The 22,081-nt window shown below is 41.9% G+C and overlaps 1 protein-coding gene across 1 annotated transcript in view; it reads right to left on the bottom strand.

Annotated features, from left to right (window-relative positions):
• LOC147734642 (protein mono-ADP-ribosyltransferase PARP12-like) overlaps positions 1-22,081 on the bottom strand; it is a 335,778-nt gene that overhangs the window by 8,964 nt on the left and 304,733 nt on the right. The window contains exons 8-10 of the mRNA XM_086952938.1: positions 9,220-9,316; positions 3,651-3,714; positions 930-1,060 (exon numbers count right to left, since the gene is read on the bottom strand). Coding sequence (XP_086809064.1) covers positions 930-1,060; positions 3,651-3,714; positions 9,220-9,316 — 292 coding nt within the window. The remainder of the gene's footprint in view (positions 1-929; positions 1,061-3,650; positions 3,715-9,219; positions 9,317-22,081) is intronic.

Below are 22,081 nucleotides of genomic sequence, written 5' to 3'. Positions count from 1 at the left end.
TGGAGGAATGGGTTACCCTGAGGATCTTCCAGCCCACACACCCTGACCTCATTATGCTTACAAAGGTGAATGTTGAAGTGGCCCACCCAGATGATATTAAGTGGGCCCTTATTGGTAAGCAAATTCAGTTTATCTATCTCACTGTTTAATTCAGCTACCACTAACTTCATATTTTCCCCAAATTCATTGTTGTAATAGTTATTTAAAAGCCAGCCTCCTTCATCAGGAGTCTGAAACAAAAGTATGTAGAAGTGGGTATTCGAAGAATCGCAAAAAATAATACCTAGGTGCACTCTGTCTTACAAAGTTATCCTCTTTTTCTCAATAAATTTCTCATTGTGCGACCCCTTCGTTAGCGCATGTCTGCATGTCTAATGTAATAAGTAACACAAGAGTGCCAGTATTGGGTCTACCGTTCCTAGAAGACAGGAGCACTTAGCTTTAAAACTACAAAGTTTTTCTCCCGGATATCCAATAAGTCACAATAATCTTCTCCCACAAATCGTCTCCAAAACTTATAAGTGTTGGTTAATGTCTTTAGGGAAGTTCACCAGCCAGCACTACCTAAGCTACTGTCACACAGCCATATAATTGTTGGAAATTCTTCTATTAGCCCTTAAATAATGCCAGTGGGATGGTAGCCATCTGAGCCTAGGCCCCTGCTAAAAGAGCAATTCCTGACAGTCACTGTGATGTATTAATAATCACCCCTCATCATTGTGTCCTCTGGTCCTTGCTCTTAGCTTGCAGGCATCTTTTCCTGCTCAGAGCTGCCTTATCAGTACAGTATCACTGTGATGTTAATTTCTACTTCATTAGGGGCAACCCTACATCCAAGCTGCCTGCCAACAACCCACGTGACGGTAACGAAGACTCTTTCAAAATAATTTTCTACTGGAAACATTGCTAATCAACTGTAAAATACTTACATTTGATAAACTTGCCAGAGGGATGGATTCTGAACCCTCTTTATTTTCAGTATTGAATATCCATGCATGGTCTTTTCAAATTCTATTTCAATTTCTTTGAATTCAGATGAGCTCCTATGAACATCCACCAACTGAAAGGTAAAGAAATACATTGATTTACATTTAGGGCCTTGATTAGATTTATGAGTGGAAGTTCTGGGTGTCTGGAGTATTTAGTGCTGGCTGGAATCTCCACACATAATTTCTTGGATTACAAGTTAACCCATAAGGAATGGGGAATAACTATGCAGACCTGGATTTACAAGGCTCAATTCTGCACAGATTAAGATTTCCATGTGATTTAATGCACCTGTTTACCACCTGCTCAGAGCAACTGGTGAATGTGCTCGAGGAGGCTTGTGCAGGGCGAGGAGTAAAGGGAAGGGTTGGGATGGGTGGGTGAGGAAAAGTGAAGGGTGCAAGGGAAGGGGAGTTTGTTTTCTGATAGGGGGTATATAAAAGGCTCTCTATGCCTTAGCAGAGGGTAGACGAAGGGGGTTGAGCTGCAATGCAGTCCTTTCCAAATGCGATTTTACTGACTTGAATTTCTGGCAGAAAAAATTGGGTCCAGTATTCCAAAACCCCAAAAGTCGGGGTGCTGGATCCCCAGCCCACTTACAATTGCTAGCACGGGGGAGGGCGTTGTAGTGACCTCAGGTATGGACTCACCGCTGGCGGTGCAGGCCCGCTGGGTAGATCAGTGTGTGTTCCTCACTGTGAAGTGTGGTGCGGGGTTGGTGGAGGAAATTGGATGGGCTCTTTCTTGTCAAGCAGTGACTGTGAAATGTGATTGGCTCTCTTGGCTGGGAGATATGGGCAATGTAGGGACTGCGCCAGGAGTGTTACCGCTTTTCGCTGTGCATTGTTTCATGTATTATCAATTGCTGCCCTGACTGTATGCTCTGTCATCAGATTGCCTGTGCTGTCGGTACTCCTTCAGCATGTTTCTTGCCAGTGATTTACATGCCTGTATGAATATTGAAAATTAAAATAAAAAAAAACAAACACTCCTCCACAACCAGGAAGGCAACCGTTTTGTGCCTGATTTTCTGCCCCTCATCATCTCTAAAGGCGTCTTTCCTGTTGCAGCTTTGGGTGTAGTGCGGTATACCCACAACATATCTTTATTTGCACTCTGCACACTCTGCCCTGCGTTGCCAGCCAATTCCATGGTACCCTTCACTAATCTATTACTTCTTTCCACTTGACCATTGCTCTGAGGGTTATACAGGGACGTACACACGTGTGGCACCCCAACATGAGCCAAGAATGTTTCCATTTCGCCTGAGGTGAGCTGTGTACCATTAAAATGTATACATTTTACAGGCACTCCTTTCCTTCTAAAGATACCCTCCATAAAAGTAATGGTAGTTTTTGTACTAAAGTTCCTAAAAAACACCACCTCAAACCGCCGTGACTTGTCATCCACCAAGGCAGCAGCAAAACGTTCTAGTTCTGGCAAAAATGTGAACAGTCCAATAAAGCCCAGACTGACTTTCTCCCATACAGAATCAGGCTCAAACACAAGCAGCTGAGTGTCCTTAGCAAAACCACCCACTCTCAACCCTTTCTCAGAATCTGCGCATTCTACACAGTTCTCAACACACCTCTTAACATCAAATTCCATTTTGGCCCATCAAAAATTCTCTTTCAACCTTGTAAGGGTAAAACTAAGTTTGCCCCATGTGGCCTTTGTGTGCCAAACCGACTAATTTAGACCGTAATGCCACAGGAGGAACAAGTCTCTCACCCCGACGATGAGATGATCCGTATTCACACATAATTCGCGGACACCAGGGCTTGTATTCTTTAACTTTAATAGAGCATAGGAACCCTGTGACTGAACAGCCAGACACCAACAGCCTCCACTGAACACAACCGACATAGAACCCCCCTATGTCACTATCCCCACTTCCACAGCTGACCTGACACATTAGGGGAAGGGTGAAGAAAGACCAAGACACACCATAACAGAATCTTGTCGGTTGTGTTAAATGTGTGATACAAGCTTGTCTAATAGGGACCCCCTACTTCTAAATCTCTTCACCTTGCCATCTAATTGATGCTTTGGTTGATTGCTGCAGATGTTTTACTTAGAAAACATAAAGCCACCTTGACTTTCAACTTGATAGCCACGTATTTATATCTTTATCATATATTTGGCCTCTGTTGGTTTTCTTTACATATATATATATATATATATATATATATATATATATATATATATATATATATATATATATATATATATATATATATATATATATATATATATATATATATATATATAAGTATTATTAATAAAGATTTACTGAAATGTGAAAATATTTCCAAATTATACACAAGTTATCAGAGTTCAGTAAAAGTGAACACACTCTGAGTTCGTTCACATTATATTCATCCAGATTATTTGTTTCAGGCCCTCAGTGACACTATCCACTTTTAAAAATAGAAGCTGCAATTAGTTCTCATCATTAGTGCAGAAGGATGCTATCTTTCTGATGACTTAAAGGAGGCTGTAATGTAACAGGTACCTATTGTACCATGCTTTCATTAGAAGGGACACGACAGTCTAAACAAATTATCTTTTGCTGTCAATTCACTTGCTTCACATCTTGTTTACTGCTTGCACATTACTAAGACAAGTCCCTTCTCTTTAGGGCTAAAGACAGCAAATTATACCTGATATCCTTTGATGGGCAGTGCCGTTTTGTCCCAATAGGCTGGTATTGCCTGGGGTTTTCCGCTAGAAAAGAAAACACAAAAAGAGTTGATCAAAGAAATCCCCTCCCACTATTCTTAGTTCCATTTTCTCTTCTCTATGCAAATTATGTCACAAGCATATATGATGTATCTTGACCTGAAGATTGCCATCTGCAGGTAGTTCCCCATTTACATGACAAATGCCTCGAGGCTGACAGTTGTTATCTGCACACACTCAGTGTTCTATAGGGACTGTATTATGCACAGTACCTATTTGGTACACAACAACATTTCCAGGATGATAGCAAGCTCGACCTTTCAGAATTTCCTAACCTGCCCTAACATCTGGCTAGGAATGGGATCACAGAGAAAAATTAAGCAGATCTTTCACATAAAATGTAATGATTATTGAACAAGACCTACTTAAATTACTTCAAGTGGTGCTCACCGTTAGTAGAGCTGTAGTTAGATATGAAAAGGGGGCAACAAGGGGAGAACAGCAAGGTTGGATGCCCCCATCTTCTATTTAGTCTTATATTATGTTTAGGAAATGAATTGAGATTGTGCACAATACGTGTGATTTTCACACATCTGTACACATTTTAGGTCACATACTTGCATTACCTCTCACATATTTACAGTTTTGTTGCCATGGTGAGATTAAGTGATTTGCCCAGAAAATATACCTTTCCCAAATACAGAATGAAATCCAAGGGCAGATATTTAGTTAGTGGCTACACCTCCGGCTTCATGAAAAACACACTATAACTGAAACTGTTACATACCAAAAGGATCTAATTAATTTGAAGAACTCAGGTCAATGATCTGAGATTAAACATTAACATTTTCTTTATTTGTGATTATCTGTGCTATGTTAATAACATGATGTGGGTCACTATCCCAAGTGAGTAGGCACCATGGTGACACCAAACCAATTATGAGACATACAAATGCCATATATTTGCATCTCCTGAGTGATTTATTTGTGGCTTAGGGGGCCATCTGTATACCCTCACAGGTCATGTTTGCGCTATATAAAACATTATAAATAAATCTCTATAATTATTCCTCATTTGGGAGATGGAATACTTAGTTTCTCCACATACTAAATCAAAGGCCATCATCTGTCTGAAGTAATGCTGGTTGGTAGAAGTTTGTTATACTCTCAAGGTTGTGGTTATCTGATAGTGAACACATTTTTATAGACATGTTTTGGGTACAGAACAAATTGAACAAAGAGAGATATTACTCTGCATAGAGTGACTGCTGGAATTAGCCTGTCACTATCAATTTGCACATCATTATTGATAGGTGTTCGAGAAAATTACATTGAAATACCTTTCTCATTCTGCTTAACTTAGCAAAGTGTGTATCATAACCTTAATGAAGCAATCAATTGGCAGTTTTGTCAGCACAGGAACTTCTGTGTTCACCTGTTGAAAATCCCCTTTCATCCTAGACTCGGCTGGTATGTGATGGAGGCTTCCGACCTTCCTCGTGTCCACCCCAGAGAAGATGAACCAGCTGCCCAGCTTTAACGTTGCCCTTTCACCCACTCCATGAAGTGAACGGGGCAATATTCAGAGCACACCCATAGCTATAGCATCCCTCATTAATAAAGATGTTGAGGAAAGGTAGGGAAGGCACAGGCATCTTGTGCCTGGATAGATCTAAACCTCAATAACCTGTGCTGTGACCACCACAATCCTCCCACTGAGATCCTCACATTCCCTCTAAACAGACATGGACATTCATGAAGAGGACACAATGTTAACTGTAAGCACATACCTCCAGACTACACCTTAACATTGGATATGGGAGTGTTCTGTGGCCCTAGGGCACCATTTTCTGGTCACCAATGCCAGGCCAGGAAGCACCCATGTGCTAGCACATGAGCTCTAATTAACTTGCTATAATCTTCATTGCAAGGTCTTGGACGTCTACTATGAAGTGTCGGGTACAGTGGATATAATACAACCAGATGTCACGAACAGCTATTAATTTCTGGCATTGTTAACCTTCAGCCTTTATTGGCTCGAGTAAACCAATAGTGTCTGCCACTTATCTTTATCTTTATTATGTAAAGAGCTAGTATTTCTAAGTAACCTCCTCAAATGCCAACATCAACCCATTACAGAAGGGGAACGAAAAGTTGCCCTAAGTCATCTTTATTGAAGAAGCCTTTATTTAATTCAGACGAGATTGGGTAATCTCCCAATGGCAACACTTCCTATAAAGCAATGATCTGCTAGACCACCACCAAGAAGATTTCAGGCTAGAGAGGGTCTAGAGGCAGTCACAGTGGCAATAGTGGATAAACTAAAAGTAGACTTGGGCAAGGGTAATTATATCCCCCTGGTCTGATAGAATCTCTTCACTTCTGTTGACACTAAATCATCGGATACTCCTAGAAGGTCTTGCTGAGGTAGAAGCAGATGAACAGTGCTGAATTAGTGCTTTTGATCTTTTAGACTGTGGGCAGTCAAGCCAAATGCTGCATTGTCACTGCTCCTCTTTAATATCTACACCCCTTGCGACTGTAGATCCAATAGGTTTACAACTATGCCAGTAGCACACAGATGTTGTTCAGTATGTTTACATCTGTGTCTAATAGTTAGAATGTATTGATAACAAATTTAAGCTGAATCTAAAAAAAACAGATGTACATCTTAGTATCCCTTCTTGCTGGCCAGGTGTTCCCAGGATATGTTCAGTGCATAATCCAAGACCAAGAAATGGTTGTGGGTATGGATAAAGAATGTATGATGTACACTTACATCTTCAACACTGCTAACGCTGGTCATTTTAATTTGTAGTGCCACAAAGGACTGCTATATTGTCTGGCCTTCCACAAAGAGTGACAATGACAATGGCATTTGTTCTGTCCTGTATCTACGGTCTGAAATGGTTTCTCCTGGATTATCAACCTGGCCAGCTCCAGAGTCCACTAGCCCCTGCCGCCCATCTCTTGCTCTGTTTGATTCAACCGGATTGTACGACTTTGGCATTTAGGTCTGCCCATAAGCGGCAAGAATGTCAATAGAATAAGTGTAATTTATTCTGTACAATGCACCAGGCTTTTAACACAAGTGAGGTCCGGTTTTTCTTCACCAGAAAATTGTCTTCACTGCTGAAGTTGATGGATACCTTCCTCTTGAAGGTACAAACACTTTTTAAAACTCATGGATTGGGTAGATCTTACTCATTCCAGGCTTCAAAACTACGAACACATCACAACAGGGAGCTTAAGAGGGAACAAAACCAGCCAGGACGCCCTCCACTGATTAATCAAAAATACAAAAATAGAGCCTGCTCACAAAGCCATGTTACGCGGTAAGAGTGATGACCCAGGTCGCGTTATGGTGACAGTATTTTGAATTTTTGTTGTTGTTTTTTTGTTGTTGAGAATTTGCCACGACTTAGCAATGGCAATGAAACATGTTGGCCTACTTTGACAAGGTTTGCAACATTCAGTGCTTTTAGTTTTAGTAAGCTCACGACTATGAATAAAGAGGGCAAATCTAATTGTGAGTCTTACCACATTTTAATTGAAGGAGCACATTTTCCTTTACACATCACAGGGTTTTTGTTTTTGTTTTGAAGTCAGTTAAAATTTCCTTCTCTACTCTTTCTATCTTCTTGCTGGAGACAATTACGTTTTTTCAGTGAGCAGGCAACCAATGATGACAAACGCGGGCATGCTGATGAGAACCTGTCTTTAGCCTCCCTGGTGTTGCGTACGTGAGGTGCCTACTCACTCTTTCACTTATTTTTATAAGTGTCCTTCACTCACATACTGGGTTTAAGGGTTTATTTGGGTGGATTGACTGAATGCAGTTTTTTTTTAGGAAATTTGAATGTTTGAGGGTTCTAGGACTGGCCTACACTTGACACATTGCCAGAGATTAGTTGAAGGTAGATATCCTCACTTTCCTCTGAAAAATCTGTCCCCCCTCTTAGAAGGCCAGGCTCTATTTTTGTATTATCAAAACTCCGAAACCTGATTTCAGTGAAATTGACAAATTGAAAGTTGCATGACCTTCAGGAAACCTACTGGTTTCCAAAATACCTATATAATCTTTATACAGAAAGCAAACAGTTTAGGGATCTGTTACTTGCTTGCTCAAGCACCAAGTAGTACAAAAGGGGGTGGTGATGGACGGAGCATCTGAATCAATCAAACACTCACACCCAGTCAAAAGATCTGGGTTTAATCCATCACCGTTCTTTAGCCCACTCTGCCGCCCCAGTTCAGACATGGCTTTATGCAAATCAGTCTGACCCTGTGCCTCATGGGAACAGTCCAGCCTGAACTGCCAAGCCATGTCTTCCCTGGACCGGAAACAAGCTTCCGAGGACCGGTTTCTGGCATTCCAGCCGTCTTCAGCCCGGCTTGCTTGAATCCAGTGGCAAAGTGAGCAAGGGACTCACGTCTGAGCATACCCTGCCACACTTATGGCAGCCAAAAGCGGTACAAAAGGGGGTGGTGATGGACGGAGCATCTGAATCAATCAAACACTCACACCCAGTCAAAAGATCTGGGTTTAATCCATCACCGTTCTTTAGCCCACTCTGCCACCCCAGTCCAGACTTTTATCCTGTCCTAGCAGAGAACCTTAACATTATTATTATTATTATTATTATTGCTTCTTATAAAGCATGCAGCTACCCACAGAGTTTCCTGGTGTTAGATCAGGTGTGTTAAAAAAACAGGCCTTAAGGTTTTCACAGAACAAAGCAAGAGAGGTACAGCTTTGCAGAGCATCCTGGAGGTCATTCCATATCATTGGGCCCAAGAACGTGTGGAAACGGCTTCCAGTGCACGCCATACAGATTCAAGGCACTCTGCAGAGAGATTGTTTGGTAGATCGAAGCAAGCACACAGGCTGGTATGGCACCACCAGTTCTTGGATGTATTTTAGACCTGCACTGGATCTGGCCTTGTGCATATAGCACGAGGCCTTTAATCATATTAGCGTTTCTACAGTCTGCCAGTGGAGGTCACGGAGAAGGTTTATGCACACTTTGGCAGGTGATAGAGCAACCTAGCTGCGGTATGTTGGACCATGTGTTGACTCTGGATAGCTGCCTAATCTGCTCCCAGATTTAAGATGTTCCCAAAGGTTTCAGCACGTTGAGACCTGTAGGTCTATACCTCGGGCACTAGTACACCTAGTACAGCTGATTGAAAATGCCGGCTGAAGTTCACGCTTGTTACATGGGGCCAGTCAGAAATTATGGTGTCATTGAAGTCAAACACATACAATCTATGAACAAATGATGTCATGAGTTAAGAGAAGGTGCTGCACCCTATCACTTTGGATACCAGGAGGATCTCAGTAGTGAGGTTTACTGAGTGCTAATTACATTTGGAGCAGTCAACTGTGGAGCTAAAAATGGAGGGGATGCACTGACCTCCACACATCAAGCGTACCTGGCCTATACTCCTTTTTTGTCCTCTTGCGAATAAGTTCACTTGAATATAAAATGGACCTGGCTTAACCTCAATATTTTTTTAGAGTGATCAGTGTAATACGATAATACATACCTGGCCTTAAGCCTCTTCACATCCTCCTGGGAAACAAACATTGGTCTGCGAAGAACCTCTTTCTTTGTCCCATACTTCAAATTCCTCTGGATCATCTCTTTAAAACAAAATGAAGATATGAATGAGCTGTTGAGATATTTGAGAACATTTCCATCTTCTGGTTGCATTTCTGAACAGCAATCACTACACTGCCAATCTCCTCTCTACTTGAATTGAGACTTTGAGACTTCTAGAAAGCTGTTAATGCTCGATCTAGTCTTTGGCCTTGAAGATAGTATGTTGGCACAGAATCAAACATGATAAGGGTGGACATGCAACATCATACTACACATCCTACAGATGTTTAATGTGAGAAACTGGTTGGTGCAAGTATAAAATATCGGCATAGTATATTTTGACATTTTTTCAAAGTTCATCTATAAACTCAGAAGTAGTTAACAGAGCCCCTATCCAGCAAAGGCAAACCAGCATCTGTGTAGGGCCACAATAATATGGGTGTTCATGTTGAGGGTCCTTTCCCAGATGGCACTCACGTCTTTTGGCTTTTTAGCAAAGGCAATTGGGTTTCACAAAATACCAGAGAGGAATAACTATGAGGGCTTTTAGGGTGTTTTTAAATCCAACCAAAAGGACCTTGGTCTTAGATCCTTTCATACCTAGTACAAAGCAGATTCATAGCTAGCCTGTGCTAAACAATAGAGAAAACAGAGGACAGTATTAGGGGATTCCACAGTCCACTGCTACAGATGTGGAGGAACAAGTCTGTAGTCTACATTCTCCCTCTCCTCCCTCTCTGTAAAAAAATAGTGTATCTGCTTAATACATGCCTCATCCACCCAAAAGTGGAGCAAAAGGGGGTGGTGATGGACAGAGCATCTGAATCAATCAAACTCTCACACCCAGTCAAAAGATCTGGGTTTAATCCATCCAAAAGTGGCACAGCAAATTATGTAACACAACAACTGCATCCACAGAATAATGTAGATGAAGGGTTGAGCAAAAGGAAGAATGGACAGAACACCCTCAACTGCTCCAACTAGGATGCCATCATGCACAGAATGTAGTGTTTAATATGTTCAATGATTAGGGTCAAAGCATGAACAATGTCCAAGGAAAGCCCTAGATTTTTACAGTATATATAGTCTTAGAAATAACACATTTTCACATACTTGCAACATTCTTTCTGTTTTCAATACAACAGTTTCCTCCAATATATTGTTTATAACCTTCTACAACAGTGGAAATACATATGTTTACGAGTACTACAAGCAAATAAAATGTGCAAACCATTTAATCCTTTAAGGAGTATAACTTAAAAAGTATAACACTAAAAAAGTCGGGAGTTACCCTAATCTAAATAACATGAAGAGTCTTGTGGTCAGATTAAAATTCACGTAAGTAATAGAACAAAGTAGCAGATTTTTTTCTGCAGTTTTAATAACAAAGAATATGAACTCTGCTTCGTTATTAAAGTTTTAGCCATGCTGCTGACAAATTCATTAGTCTTAGTTTTATTTATATTCTTTCATCCAGTCATAATCATCGGCAGACACTGAAGGTATGCTCTCATCTAGACAATCATATTATGTCGTTTGAGGTCCAAATGTTGAAAATCGAATTTTGAATTGCAGTTTAATTCATTATTTCTAAGCGATTCATTACTGGCTTTCTTAATTATTATGGAGGTTCCAAATTAAACATAGGCCATTGGAACTTCAAGGTAAATCTAATGGGACTTTTATGGGGTGTGCACTCTTCCCCATACCAAATTTCAGTTCTAGTTTTACCCAATAGTGGTAATTCTCTCTGAGTTCGAGAGATGTATTAATTACTATGGTGATAACATACTGCAAGTTAATTTCAATGGAAAGGATCTGAAGACACACAAGTCTGAAAAGAGGGATTTATCTAACAGTTACTTTTCTTAAGTTGCTGCTGCCAATCACGCCCCAAGTGCAAACAGTTTCCTCGTATTGAACTTAGGAATTTATCCCTACTGTCATGCAATGTAATGACGCTTAGAGGCACATTATGATGCTAGTGAGACCGCCATCGACAGGCCGTTGGTGGTAGTCTCACCGACATACAGCCCTTCGGGCCGACCCCTGCATTATGATGCAGGCGGTCAGACCCTAAACTCTCGGGGTGGACCACTGCCTCCAACAGGATCTACTGATCCCGTGGGGGAGGTGGTCAGAATCATGATCTTCAAAGAAGGCAGTGCCTGCTCACACACCGCCATCAGGCTCACAATGTCCGTTTCCCACTGCCCTTTCATGGCACTCCCACGAAAGGGACTTTGCGGGGGCCTAAACAGGGCGACGTCCCCCATGGGCCACTGCTAAGTGGCCAGGGGGTCCATGTGGTGCACCTTAAATAACCATGGACCATGTGCCAGGCACCATATGATACCTGGCACATGGTGCATAGATGTTTGAAAAATGCCTTTTTCTACTGCGGCTTGTGCTGTGGCCCTTTTCTGGGCTGCAGTACAAGCTGCAGTAGAAGAAGGCATTTTACGACTGCCTACACAGTGGTCTGATCGAAATAAGGTGGGTGGGACCGCCGACTCCTTGTCGGCCGGTCTCCATCATTCTTCAACTGCTTTTTAGAGTACTTAAAAGCTATGATTTGATATGATTCTGGGAATATTTGATATGCAATTACTCAAGTAAACTTGGAACTAATTGGACTAGCCCTGTACAGCTAGACTAGACTCTATACACCTGCAAAAGGGGTAGCATTACTTGACCAAGTCATGGGTTGCTTATTGCTCTAACAAAATTTAGTATGATTCATGTAGAGTATTAAATAATTTAGCATCTTCATATTTCGGATTCATTTTTCAAATCTGGCTTATATATTTGTTTGTGGAGAACATCAGAGGTATACCAGAAAATCTATTATTGTTGATCCTTTGACATTGCTATTGAACATATTGGCCCTTTATAGTATGCTTCTAAGGTACCTCTGGTTTCTAGTTAAATTTCAATGTACTGCTAAGGTAAAACAAAAAATTGTTAAAGGTGAACTTGCAGTGTTTATAATGAATGGGCCAGATGGCCATTATTTGTTGAAAAGACGAGTTACTCTGAGATGTCTAATATTTATTTGGAGACAGAAATATTATTCTCTTTATGATAAGCTGTATAAAATTAAGGAAACATATCCAATATTGCACAATCTAGACAAATTGGTAAAGAAAGACCACAATCTTAAAAATCAGTGCAAGCTGACAAAGGGGTAAAAAGGAGGAATGTGAGCTTACTGTCAAAACTGTCTGGTGAAAATAACAAACTGAATGTGTCCCACCAGGTGAAATTGTTCTTGATTAAAGCAGTTTACATTTCTGTTTAAGGATAGTAGCTTCCTATTTCTATTAGATTCAGCTAAGATAATCAGCACTAAGTAGTTTTCTATGGCCAATAGCGGAGATAAATTGTTCTCGATCTCTTTTAAGTCCTTTCTGAGATGACGGGCCTCCATACAACTTCTGGTGATTAAATCTGTCTTTTCAACTGGTTGATCTCCCATTGCCTGGTATGCTTCAGGTTGGATTCCAACCAATAAGAAAGATTCTGGAATGAATACATAAAATCATAGCTGAATATCTAGAGACTGGAGACCTATTTTGTTTGTTATACTGCCTTACAACTTTCTCCATTCCTTCTGTATTTGTTTTGCAATTGCAAGCCATGAATGATAAACAAGAAAAAGTCTTGCCTTTTTGACCAGAAAACATATTATGATTAAAACAACAATAAATGGTTTTATTAAACTTACTAAACTCCCTAAAGTCATAATGTTTGCTTGATGATAATACCTTGATTAAAGACTTCCTCTGATGAGATTTCTATCTTAATTTATATATTTATTTAGTAGTTTTACATAGTGCAGACTAGACCCCAAAGAGTAACAGGACTTACTATAAAAAGGCGTTTTACATGAAGATACTATTTTTCATAATAGTCTATTGAGCCCTAAAAGCTCTCAGAAGGGGAGTTGAAAGAATTACTCAAATCATCAGAAAATATAGATAAAGTAAGAGTGAAGTAAATATATTCAGCTCACACATGTCAAAAGTATCACAGTCCAAAGGAAAAATCAAAATTCTTGCACGGTTGGAGGCTAAGGTGTTATTATCTTCAGTTCCTTGTATGCGATACATATAAATGTCACGCTCATCTGTAGACAATCAACAAAATGAGCACAACCAAAGATAAAATAAAACAAACAGTTTTAAGGTCTGCCCTCTGAAAACCATCCCTTTATCTTTCTCATATATAAGGTGCTATGCTATTGCTGCTCGAGATTAAAGAATATAATGCATAGGGAAGGGACTAAGGCCATCATTGCTGGACAGAAGTAATCCTGGGCACTATGTACATACTGATAGAATTCGGTCAATTTTTACAGGTTGTGCATTTTGCACCCCATACTGATTTATGCACATCGGAATGGTGGATAACTCTAAAACATCTTTCCAACATAACTTAACTCTAAACCCGTATAAAACTTTGCATTGATCTAAATGGCAGAATGTGCTTTATATTATTTTGTATATGTTGATGCAACACATGACAGGTTTAGTTTCAGAGTGAACAAATACTGACTGGTATTTATTTATTATTTATTATTATTAAATGGCTTTTAAGTGCAAAGGCATTGCATGTAGTTATAAGCATGATCTATGTTGAGATTGTGTGCATTATTTGGGTTGCCCCTTGCGATCCCACTGCCTTTGCAACCCTTGCCCTTGGAGGTGTCAAAATCAGTGCCAAGAACACAGAGGTGTCTCCTTTTTTTCATTGTTTCTCTCCTTGCTTTCTGTTATTACACTAATAGTGAATAATAGTAAAATGGAGCATCAGGAGCTGGAATGGGACCTTTACTGGCAGCTGAGGTAAGACACATGCTTTTAAAGGTATGCTGTGTGCGTGCTTGTTGTATGAGAAAGAACATATTTCTGCATAAGCGTGCATCTCTGTATATGTGAGCATGTGTGTGAGAGTGAAAGTGAGTGAGTGACAGGTAGTGGGTGAGAATGAAAGAGACTGAATGCCACTATGTGAGTATGAGTGAATCACAGTGAGGATGAGTAAATGAGAGTAAGAGTAGCTGCAAATGAGTGGATGTGGATGAGTGAGAATAAATGAGTATGTATGAGTGTGAGGGAGTATTGGAGCATGTGAGCGGGAATGAGTGAGAATGAGTAACTGACTAAAAATGAGTGAGCCAGAGTGAGTGAGAATAGGTGAGAATGAGTTGGTGTGATTGAGGATTAGGGAGAGAAAGAGAGAGTGTAAGTCAGTGTAAGTATGAACGAATCAGAGTCAGAGAGTGAGTGAATGAGCAAGAAACAGTAAGTGAGGGTAAGATTGAGTGCAAGAGTGAGCACGAATGAATGAGTAAGTGCAAGTGAGTGAAAATGAGTAGGTGAAAATGAGCATGAGGGGGTGAATGTAAGTGAGTGTGAGTGAGAATGTGGTGCTATGTTTGCAGGTCTGCTGTTGATCCTAGAACACCAAATTTAATTCTTGGTTTATATGGGCACCCATAGCAAAATACTGGCGCTGGCACCCAGGAGGCAATTTTTAACATGACAAGCACCTGTGGCATATTATTGATAGTATAAATTCAAAATTATGAATATAGCCTGCACACCTAGTGTTATCCGTTTCATCAAGTACTCTGTATGTCAACTGAAATGTATCTATTGTGTGCTGCCTTGAGACCTGACCTGCACTTGTCAGGTTAACCAACTCTGAGGTGTTGGGTACAGTCCCTGTCACACTTATCAAGGTCCACAACACATGCCCCTAAGGTTCAACAATTATGTAAACTTTTTTAACCAATTGTTTTATGCAATTTTGTTGCAATTTATTTACATTTTTTATCGTTTTGTTATTCGCATCCATTATTTGTAAACATTGCAACTCTGAATCATACAATGAATAAGAATACAATTCTCACATTACATTGCATTACAAACAAATAACCATCATGGTGTATTCATTGCTGTGTTCCCAGTGCATTTCGGGGAAGTCCCTTCATCAGGGGAACTCTGAAAATGACAAATAATACATATGTTCAAGCATAAACAGAAAACAAGACGTTTTAAGAACATTACAAGCTCTCCCATCCCATGGGGGTTTCTGCAAGAGTACTTGATGAGGTTGTTCGAAATTAATTGTGTCTTTACAGTGATTGCCATTACACCTAGAGTACTCATAGCACTACTGTATTTCGTGTACTCATAAGTATTGAAATGTGTCAAAGTAGCCATGCTATGTGAGTTAACCACAACTTGCAATCAAAACTGCGAGTCTCCATACCTTATATCCCAAGTGCAGAGTGCTTTCACAGTGTGTCTTAACCGTATTCAAAGCAACCAGTCGAAACAACAAGTTTTACCCTACCAGGACATCACGCAGTTTAGCTAATATGGTGATGTAAAAGTCTTTTGCAATACAATGGAGATACCCATCAGTGCGACCATGAAGATTAACATGTATTTATGTAAGTCACATGCGCAATTGACTTACTGGGTCAACAAGTCGGAAAAGCGTTTTTGTGATTAGTCCATGCTTCCGCCGTACAACCGCTTACTAAGTAAAAACCAATTATTAAATTCTATAACACTACTCGATCATTGATGCGTACAAAAGTTCAAGGGAGACTAAAGTGCTTACTAGAATTCTTGACACGACAGCGTTTCACATTTAGTCGCCAAAAATGAGTCCAAACGAATGCTCGATCTCAAAGCCATAAGTATCTTAAACGCTTCTGCGTATGCTTGCATACACGTGCGCATCGCTGCCGTGCAATCCGCTGTAAGCAAAGAAAACAGACTCACCAAAGTTGTACGCTTTACATATTGCAATATGGTAGTAATGTTCGAATGGGTTTAAGGGAACTGATAACCAAAAGTGTAAGAATAATAAAGTGATTCAAAAATGGTGACATCATACGTGAAAAGAATGAAAATAACTAATGAACACGTGCTCTGTATTCTGTTCAAAAGCTTGCAGTGCGTGTAACCTCTGCCTTTGTACGTGATTTAGTGATTCATAAATAATTTTGATCATCCACATCAAGAATCTTCAGAACCTGAAATGACCATCGAATGGAAGAAAACAAAATACTCCACTTGTACAATATCCCTTAACAATACAGAAACACTGTTCCTGTCATACCTAATAGTTCCTTACGAAGAGTCATCAAACACTTGTCCAGGGTAAAAACCATTACTGAATTGCACTGTAATATAGTAAATTAAAAAAAAAAACATGTCCTTTCAATTTTGTCATTTAACCCACATGATATCAGGGTGTTTAAGCGTTTAATGCAAATTGTTTCACGCTGCGCTTACGGGCAGCCATGCGCTTTACAAATCCAATTTCATTTATTTCATTTCATTTCATTTCATTTCATTCACTTAGTTGATGTTCCTATGTGTTGTAGAGAATATCTTGTCAAGAATGGTAAACCTGAGTTATAGAATGTTTTTTTTTCTTACCAGTGTGTTGCTACACAGGAATTGGAATTTGCTGTTCTGATCATGCTTTTATGTTCTGTGATACGTGTTTTGACTTTACGTGATGTACTACCCACGTAAACTAAGCCGCATGGGCACTTTTTTTGGCGTAGACTACCATGTCTGTGTTACAGTCCGATGAATGTGCCAATTTTATCTTCTTCCCAGTGTGAGGGTGTGTGAATGTGTTCCCTACAATGACATTGCTGCAGAGGCTGCAGTTAAAGCATTTTCTAATCCTTGTGGTTTTGACTGTTTTTCTGGGTGTTAATCCTTTTTTATAATAGCTCTCGCAAGTTTTTTGCCCATGTGTGACCGAACAAGGGTTTACAAAGAAACACTTTATTGAAATCAAGTTTCTGCTCAATGATTACCCATCTGCGTAAGATACTCTGCTTAATGGCTGATACCTCAGTAGAAACTTTCAAAAAACACACTTCTCTCTTCGTGAGGGGTTTGACAGACCATGTTAGTAGATCCTTACGTTCCATTTATTTAGTTATTTAATTATTTAATTATATATCGCCTGAATCAACCCCCGAAGGGGTATCTCTGCGCTTTGGACAGGAAGCATGGGTGTAGTACAACTACAGCTGGATCAGAGACAGAAAAGAGTGGTCTTGGGCAACTTCCTAAATTGTAAGTGGTCAGGGCATTGTCTCAAGTTCAGGGGGAGCTCATTACAGTAGCGGGGGCCTAAGTGGGAAACGGCCTTTTCCCCTAATCTAGCCTTCCTGACTCAGGGAACCTCAAGATGATGTGTTGAGCTCGAGCGGAGAGACCTGGAAGGTAGGTAGGGAGTACATTTCTCCGAGAGATAGGTAGGACCAAGATTGAATAACACCTTATGGGTGGTGCAGCAAACTTTGAATTTTACCAGTTGGTCTATTGGAAGCCAATGAAGCTGCAAGAGAAGAGGGTGGGAAGCAGTCCACGAGTTACCCTTCATTCTTGCTGCTACTAGTATTTCTTCTAGATAACCCTTTTTAGGGTATTGATGAGATGTTTCTAAGATTGCTGGCAAACATATATGTGGGTCTGAAGTGATTCTCTTAATTTGACTAAATTGTGACAGTGGTAAATGATTCTTTAAAGATGCTGAATGAAGGTTTAGAAATGTAAATACCGTCCGTTGCTTTTTTGTAAACGTGCGTTTGTAGGTCACCTTCTCTTAATTTCAACAGTACATCTAGAAAATTGATGGAGCGTTGGCTCATCTGATGTGTGAATCTTATCCGGGGATTCTGTTATTCTAAGATCCCAATCAAGTGTTAAGGTTTTTGCTGTGTGCCCTTCCATATAAGCAAAATATCATCAATGTATCTCATGTAAATCAGTAAGTCCTCTTGCCATGTCTTCTCTTGAAAGATGTGAGTGTCTTTGAACGTAGCAATGAAAATGTATGCATATGTGGGTACCAATGGAAAACCCATGGAAGTGCCCGTTTGTTGGAGAAAAAAGTTTCTTTTCAAGAAAAATAGCTTTGGTACAAACTAAAGTGCAACAGTTCTAATAAAAAAATGTTCTGTGCTTCTTCATATATGCCCTTTAGCAACATCCATTCAACTGCTTCCAGGCCTTCATTATGAGGTATAGATGCCATTACATCAATGGGGGTGGCTACGACTAAGATGGAGGAAGACGTGTCCGGGTAGAGCTCTGCCAGAGGCTCCCCTGAACAGCCCCTACACTCTGCATGTAGACACCCGGGAAGGCTCTTGCTGGGTGCAATCTAATTAAGAACACGGCCCGAGTCTCGCTCCTGTTTTTGTCTTGTCCGGGTCTCACTCCGCGGGCTTTGCCTGGGCGGGCGGTCCAGTACACGATCCCTGTGGCAGACATGGACAAAGCGAGCCCGGGGATTGGCTCCACCCATAAGGCCGCAAAGATGGCGTAACAGTAATGCCCTGACTAAACCAGGCTGTGGATACCTGCCCTGCCGGGCGGAAAGACGCAATCGGAACTCCTGCTTGCCTGCGCTGTACGAGGTCTCTGGGTCGGCTGTTGGTTACTGGGCTGAGCAGAAGTGGGCTGTGGGCGTTGGCGCTGCTCTGGCTGCTCGCTTTGCCGTTGCCCCGGCGGCGCGGATGTGACATGTGGACCCCTCCAGCGGAGGACGTCGGAGGCTGTTCACCCCTCCGCTGCGAACAGGTACGCCGGCGGGTGGCTGAGTGGGACTGAGGCCCCTGCTGGGCCGATTCCGCCGTCTCACTGTGCCGCAACATATGTGTTGGCTGTTGGCTGCTGCGACGCTTGCGGCAAGGGATGGCGGATGCGATCGTTGACGGGACCTCCTGGTCTGCCCTCGCGCCCATCTTGCAGCACAGGAGATCCTACAAATAGAAGAGAACTGCAGCTTCCCCCCCTGCCACTATCCCGATTGCCTCCTACAGTTATGTGATAGAACGCGGCAGGGGCTCAAGCTGATCTACTTGTGCATTGCCGCTGAGTGAGTCTCACCGGGCGAGCTGTTGACCGGTGCTGACATTGGAGGAGGGTAACGGGCGATGGGGCAGCCCGAATTGCTGTGTCATCGCTATCGTTCTCATGGCATGTTTGAATGAAGTGAACTCTCACAGCTGAGCTGCCTGCTATGTCCCATAGATCTGCTCTTGGACCGCTTATGCCCTCCATACTGCCACTTAGGGTGCTGCTGGCTGTGGCGCAACTGTCTTTAACCCCACCATAAGAACTCAGAGCGTCCACCTCCCACCCTTCCGATCCGAAACCACCGACATCATCTGCGGCGTCCCCCAGGACTCATCCTCAGCCCAACACTGTTCAACGTCTACATGGCCCCCCTTGCACTAGTGGCCCGCCATCACGACCTCAACATCATCTCCTACGCCGATGACACCCAGCTCATCCTCTACCTCACCAAGGACCCACACACCACCAAAACCAACCTCCACGAGGGAATGAAGGCCGTCGCCGACTGGATGAGGAGCAGCCGTCTGAATCTGAACTCGGACCAGACAGAGGTCCTCATTCTCGGATCCACCCCCTCAGCCTGGGACGACTCCTGGTGGCTGACCACACTGGGAACAGCACCAACACCCACCGACCATGCACGCATTCTAGGATTCATCCTCAACTCCTCCCTCTTCATGTCTAAGCAGGTCAACGTCTTCTCCTACTGCTACAACACCCTCCGCATGCTCCACAGGATCTACAAGTGGATCCCGACTAAAACAAGAAGAACAGTGACACAGGCCCTCGTCAGCAGCAGACTGGACTACGGCAACGCACTCTACACAGGAATCCCAGCCAAACAAATACGGCGACTACAACACACCCAAAACGCCTCCGCACAAATGATCGTCAATGTCCGCCGCCGCAGCCACATCACTCCCCACCTGAGAGGCCTACACTGGCTCCCTGTCGACAAGAGGATCACCTTCAAGCTCCTCACCCTCGCACACAAAGCACTCCACAACGCTGGACCAGCCGACCTGAACAGCAGACTCAGCTTCCACACCCCCACCCGCCAGCTCCGCTCCGCCAGCCTCGCCCTCCCCGCTGTCACCCTGCATCCAACGAACGACCTCTGGCAGCAGATCCTTCTCCTACCTCGCCAGCAAGACCTGGAACACCCTCCCTACCCACATACGGCAGGCCCAAGACCTACTCTCCTTCAGAAGACTCCTCAAGACCTGGCTCTTCAAACTGTAGCAGCATCCCCCCTTCCCCAAAGCGCCTTGGGACCCTCATGGGTAAGTTGCACGCTCTACAAGTACTCTGATTGATTGACTGATTGATCCCCAACGGACATACTGGAAGGCAAACTGGTGCATGCCATCTCCTCTGTAAGCTGGAAAAAAGACAATTGTGCCTGGTCTCGAGTGCTGTCTTTAATTATCAGCAACTGAGCTTTTAAGTAAATTATAAAGCTTCTGTGTTTTTTTCACATATTTACATTTTTAGAATCATTTGATGGTTGAAAACGAGGTTTAAACATAACCTTTACACAGACATCTTACACTTATTGTGAAAACATGAAGAGAATATTTCTGAAATGTGAAACATTTGTTCAGTGCAAAAAAGAATTACGTGCAAATTACATATGTACAAAAACAATCAATAATTCATATGTACACAAAACAATCAATAAATTCGTAGGTACACCAGTAATAATGAAAACAATCCTATATGCCTATTTCTTTGGCTGTTTCGGACTGTGTAACACCATAGGCTTTGTTTGATTTTAATGATGTCCAATGGTCTAGGACTGTTGTTTTTGTGCCTTTGGTGAAATGAAGTAAAGGGATGACTCCTTTAGGAAAGCCGACGCATTTCCAAACCCGGTCGTGAGTATATCGGGTTTTTCCTCAGGGCAACCTGGGTACCTGGTGTTGTGAAACATAAAGGTAGACTTCATTTAGTGCCTACTCCTGTATTGTTTGAAATTCTACTTCTCACTGTGCGGAACATAGGATTACCTTTTTGTTCCTGCGCGGTGGAGTCCTGTTTTGACGGTTGAAGGAATTTTCAAACCTATAGTTGTGAAAATGGACACTGTTTGTCTCTGTTTTATCGAACGGAAGGCATTTTACATTAGATAGATTCTGGATTACAACTTACTTGTGAAAGCTTGTGTGAATGCCTGGTTCCAATGTAACGTGTTCCTAATGTTCTACCCCGTCTGGTGGAAAAAGACTATTTTTAATTGCTTGTAAGTCTGAAATTACTAACAGATGACTTTTTAAATTGTTAAACCAGCTTACTTGGGGCGGCACTGTTGTTGGACGCGGTGCTTCTCCTTTAGTGATATGCTACCGCGGGAACTCTGTCCTACTGGGAAAGAATCAAAAAAGACTAAATGTCAATGTGTTCGAGCTAACTTTGATCTTTTTGTTTGCGGGATTAGGATATGTGTCTGCTCACCTTGTTTGGTGGTATAGTTCAACCGCACTTGCTCTAACTGCTGTTTGGTGTGTTGCTCCAAATGCGCTGCAATGGATCGCGGAAGTCCAAACTGAAGTCACATGCTTTAGTATGTGGCCGAGACTTCTGGGAGTTGTAGTTTATTTGGAACCAGGCTTTACTGAGTCAATGGAATTTGTCTTGTGATTAAACCTGCGGGCCTGACTGCGAATTCCAGCCTCGCAGGTATTTGCAGACGTGTGGGCGGTGTTCACGGGGTTCAGCGTATGTTTCTGTGAAGTTCTGTCAGTTCGTTCATCCCGTCCACCACACAATTGAACCTGAGTATTAAGTACGCTTCTCTTTGAATTAGCAATGTTTCAACGTCACCACCACGAGTGGGAGTTTTGATTGCTGACAGCACTGTCCATTTGAACTCTTTTTCTGTGTGACCACTTTGTT

Source organism: Lissotriton vulgaris, chromosome 1_2 (genome assembly GCF_964263255.1).
Source record: "Lissotriton vulgaris chromosome 1_2, aLisVul1.2, whole genome shotgun sequence".
NCBI classification, from domain to species: Eukaryota; Metazoa; Chordata; class Amphibia; order Caudata; family Salamandridae; genus Lissotriton; species Lissotriton vulgaris.
This window is presented reverse-complemented; position numbering and strand designations above follow the sequence as displayed.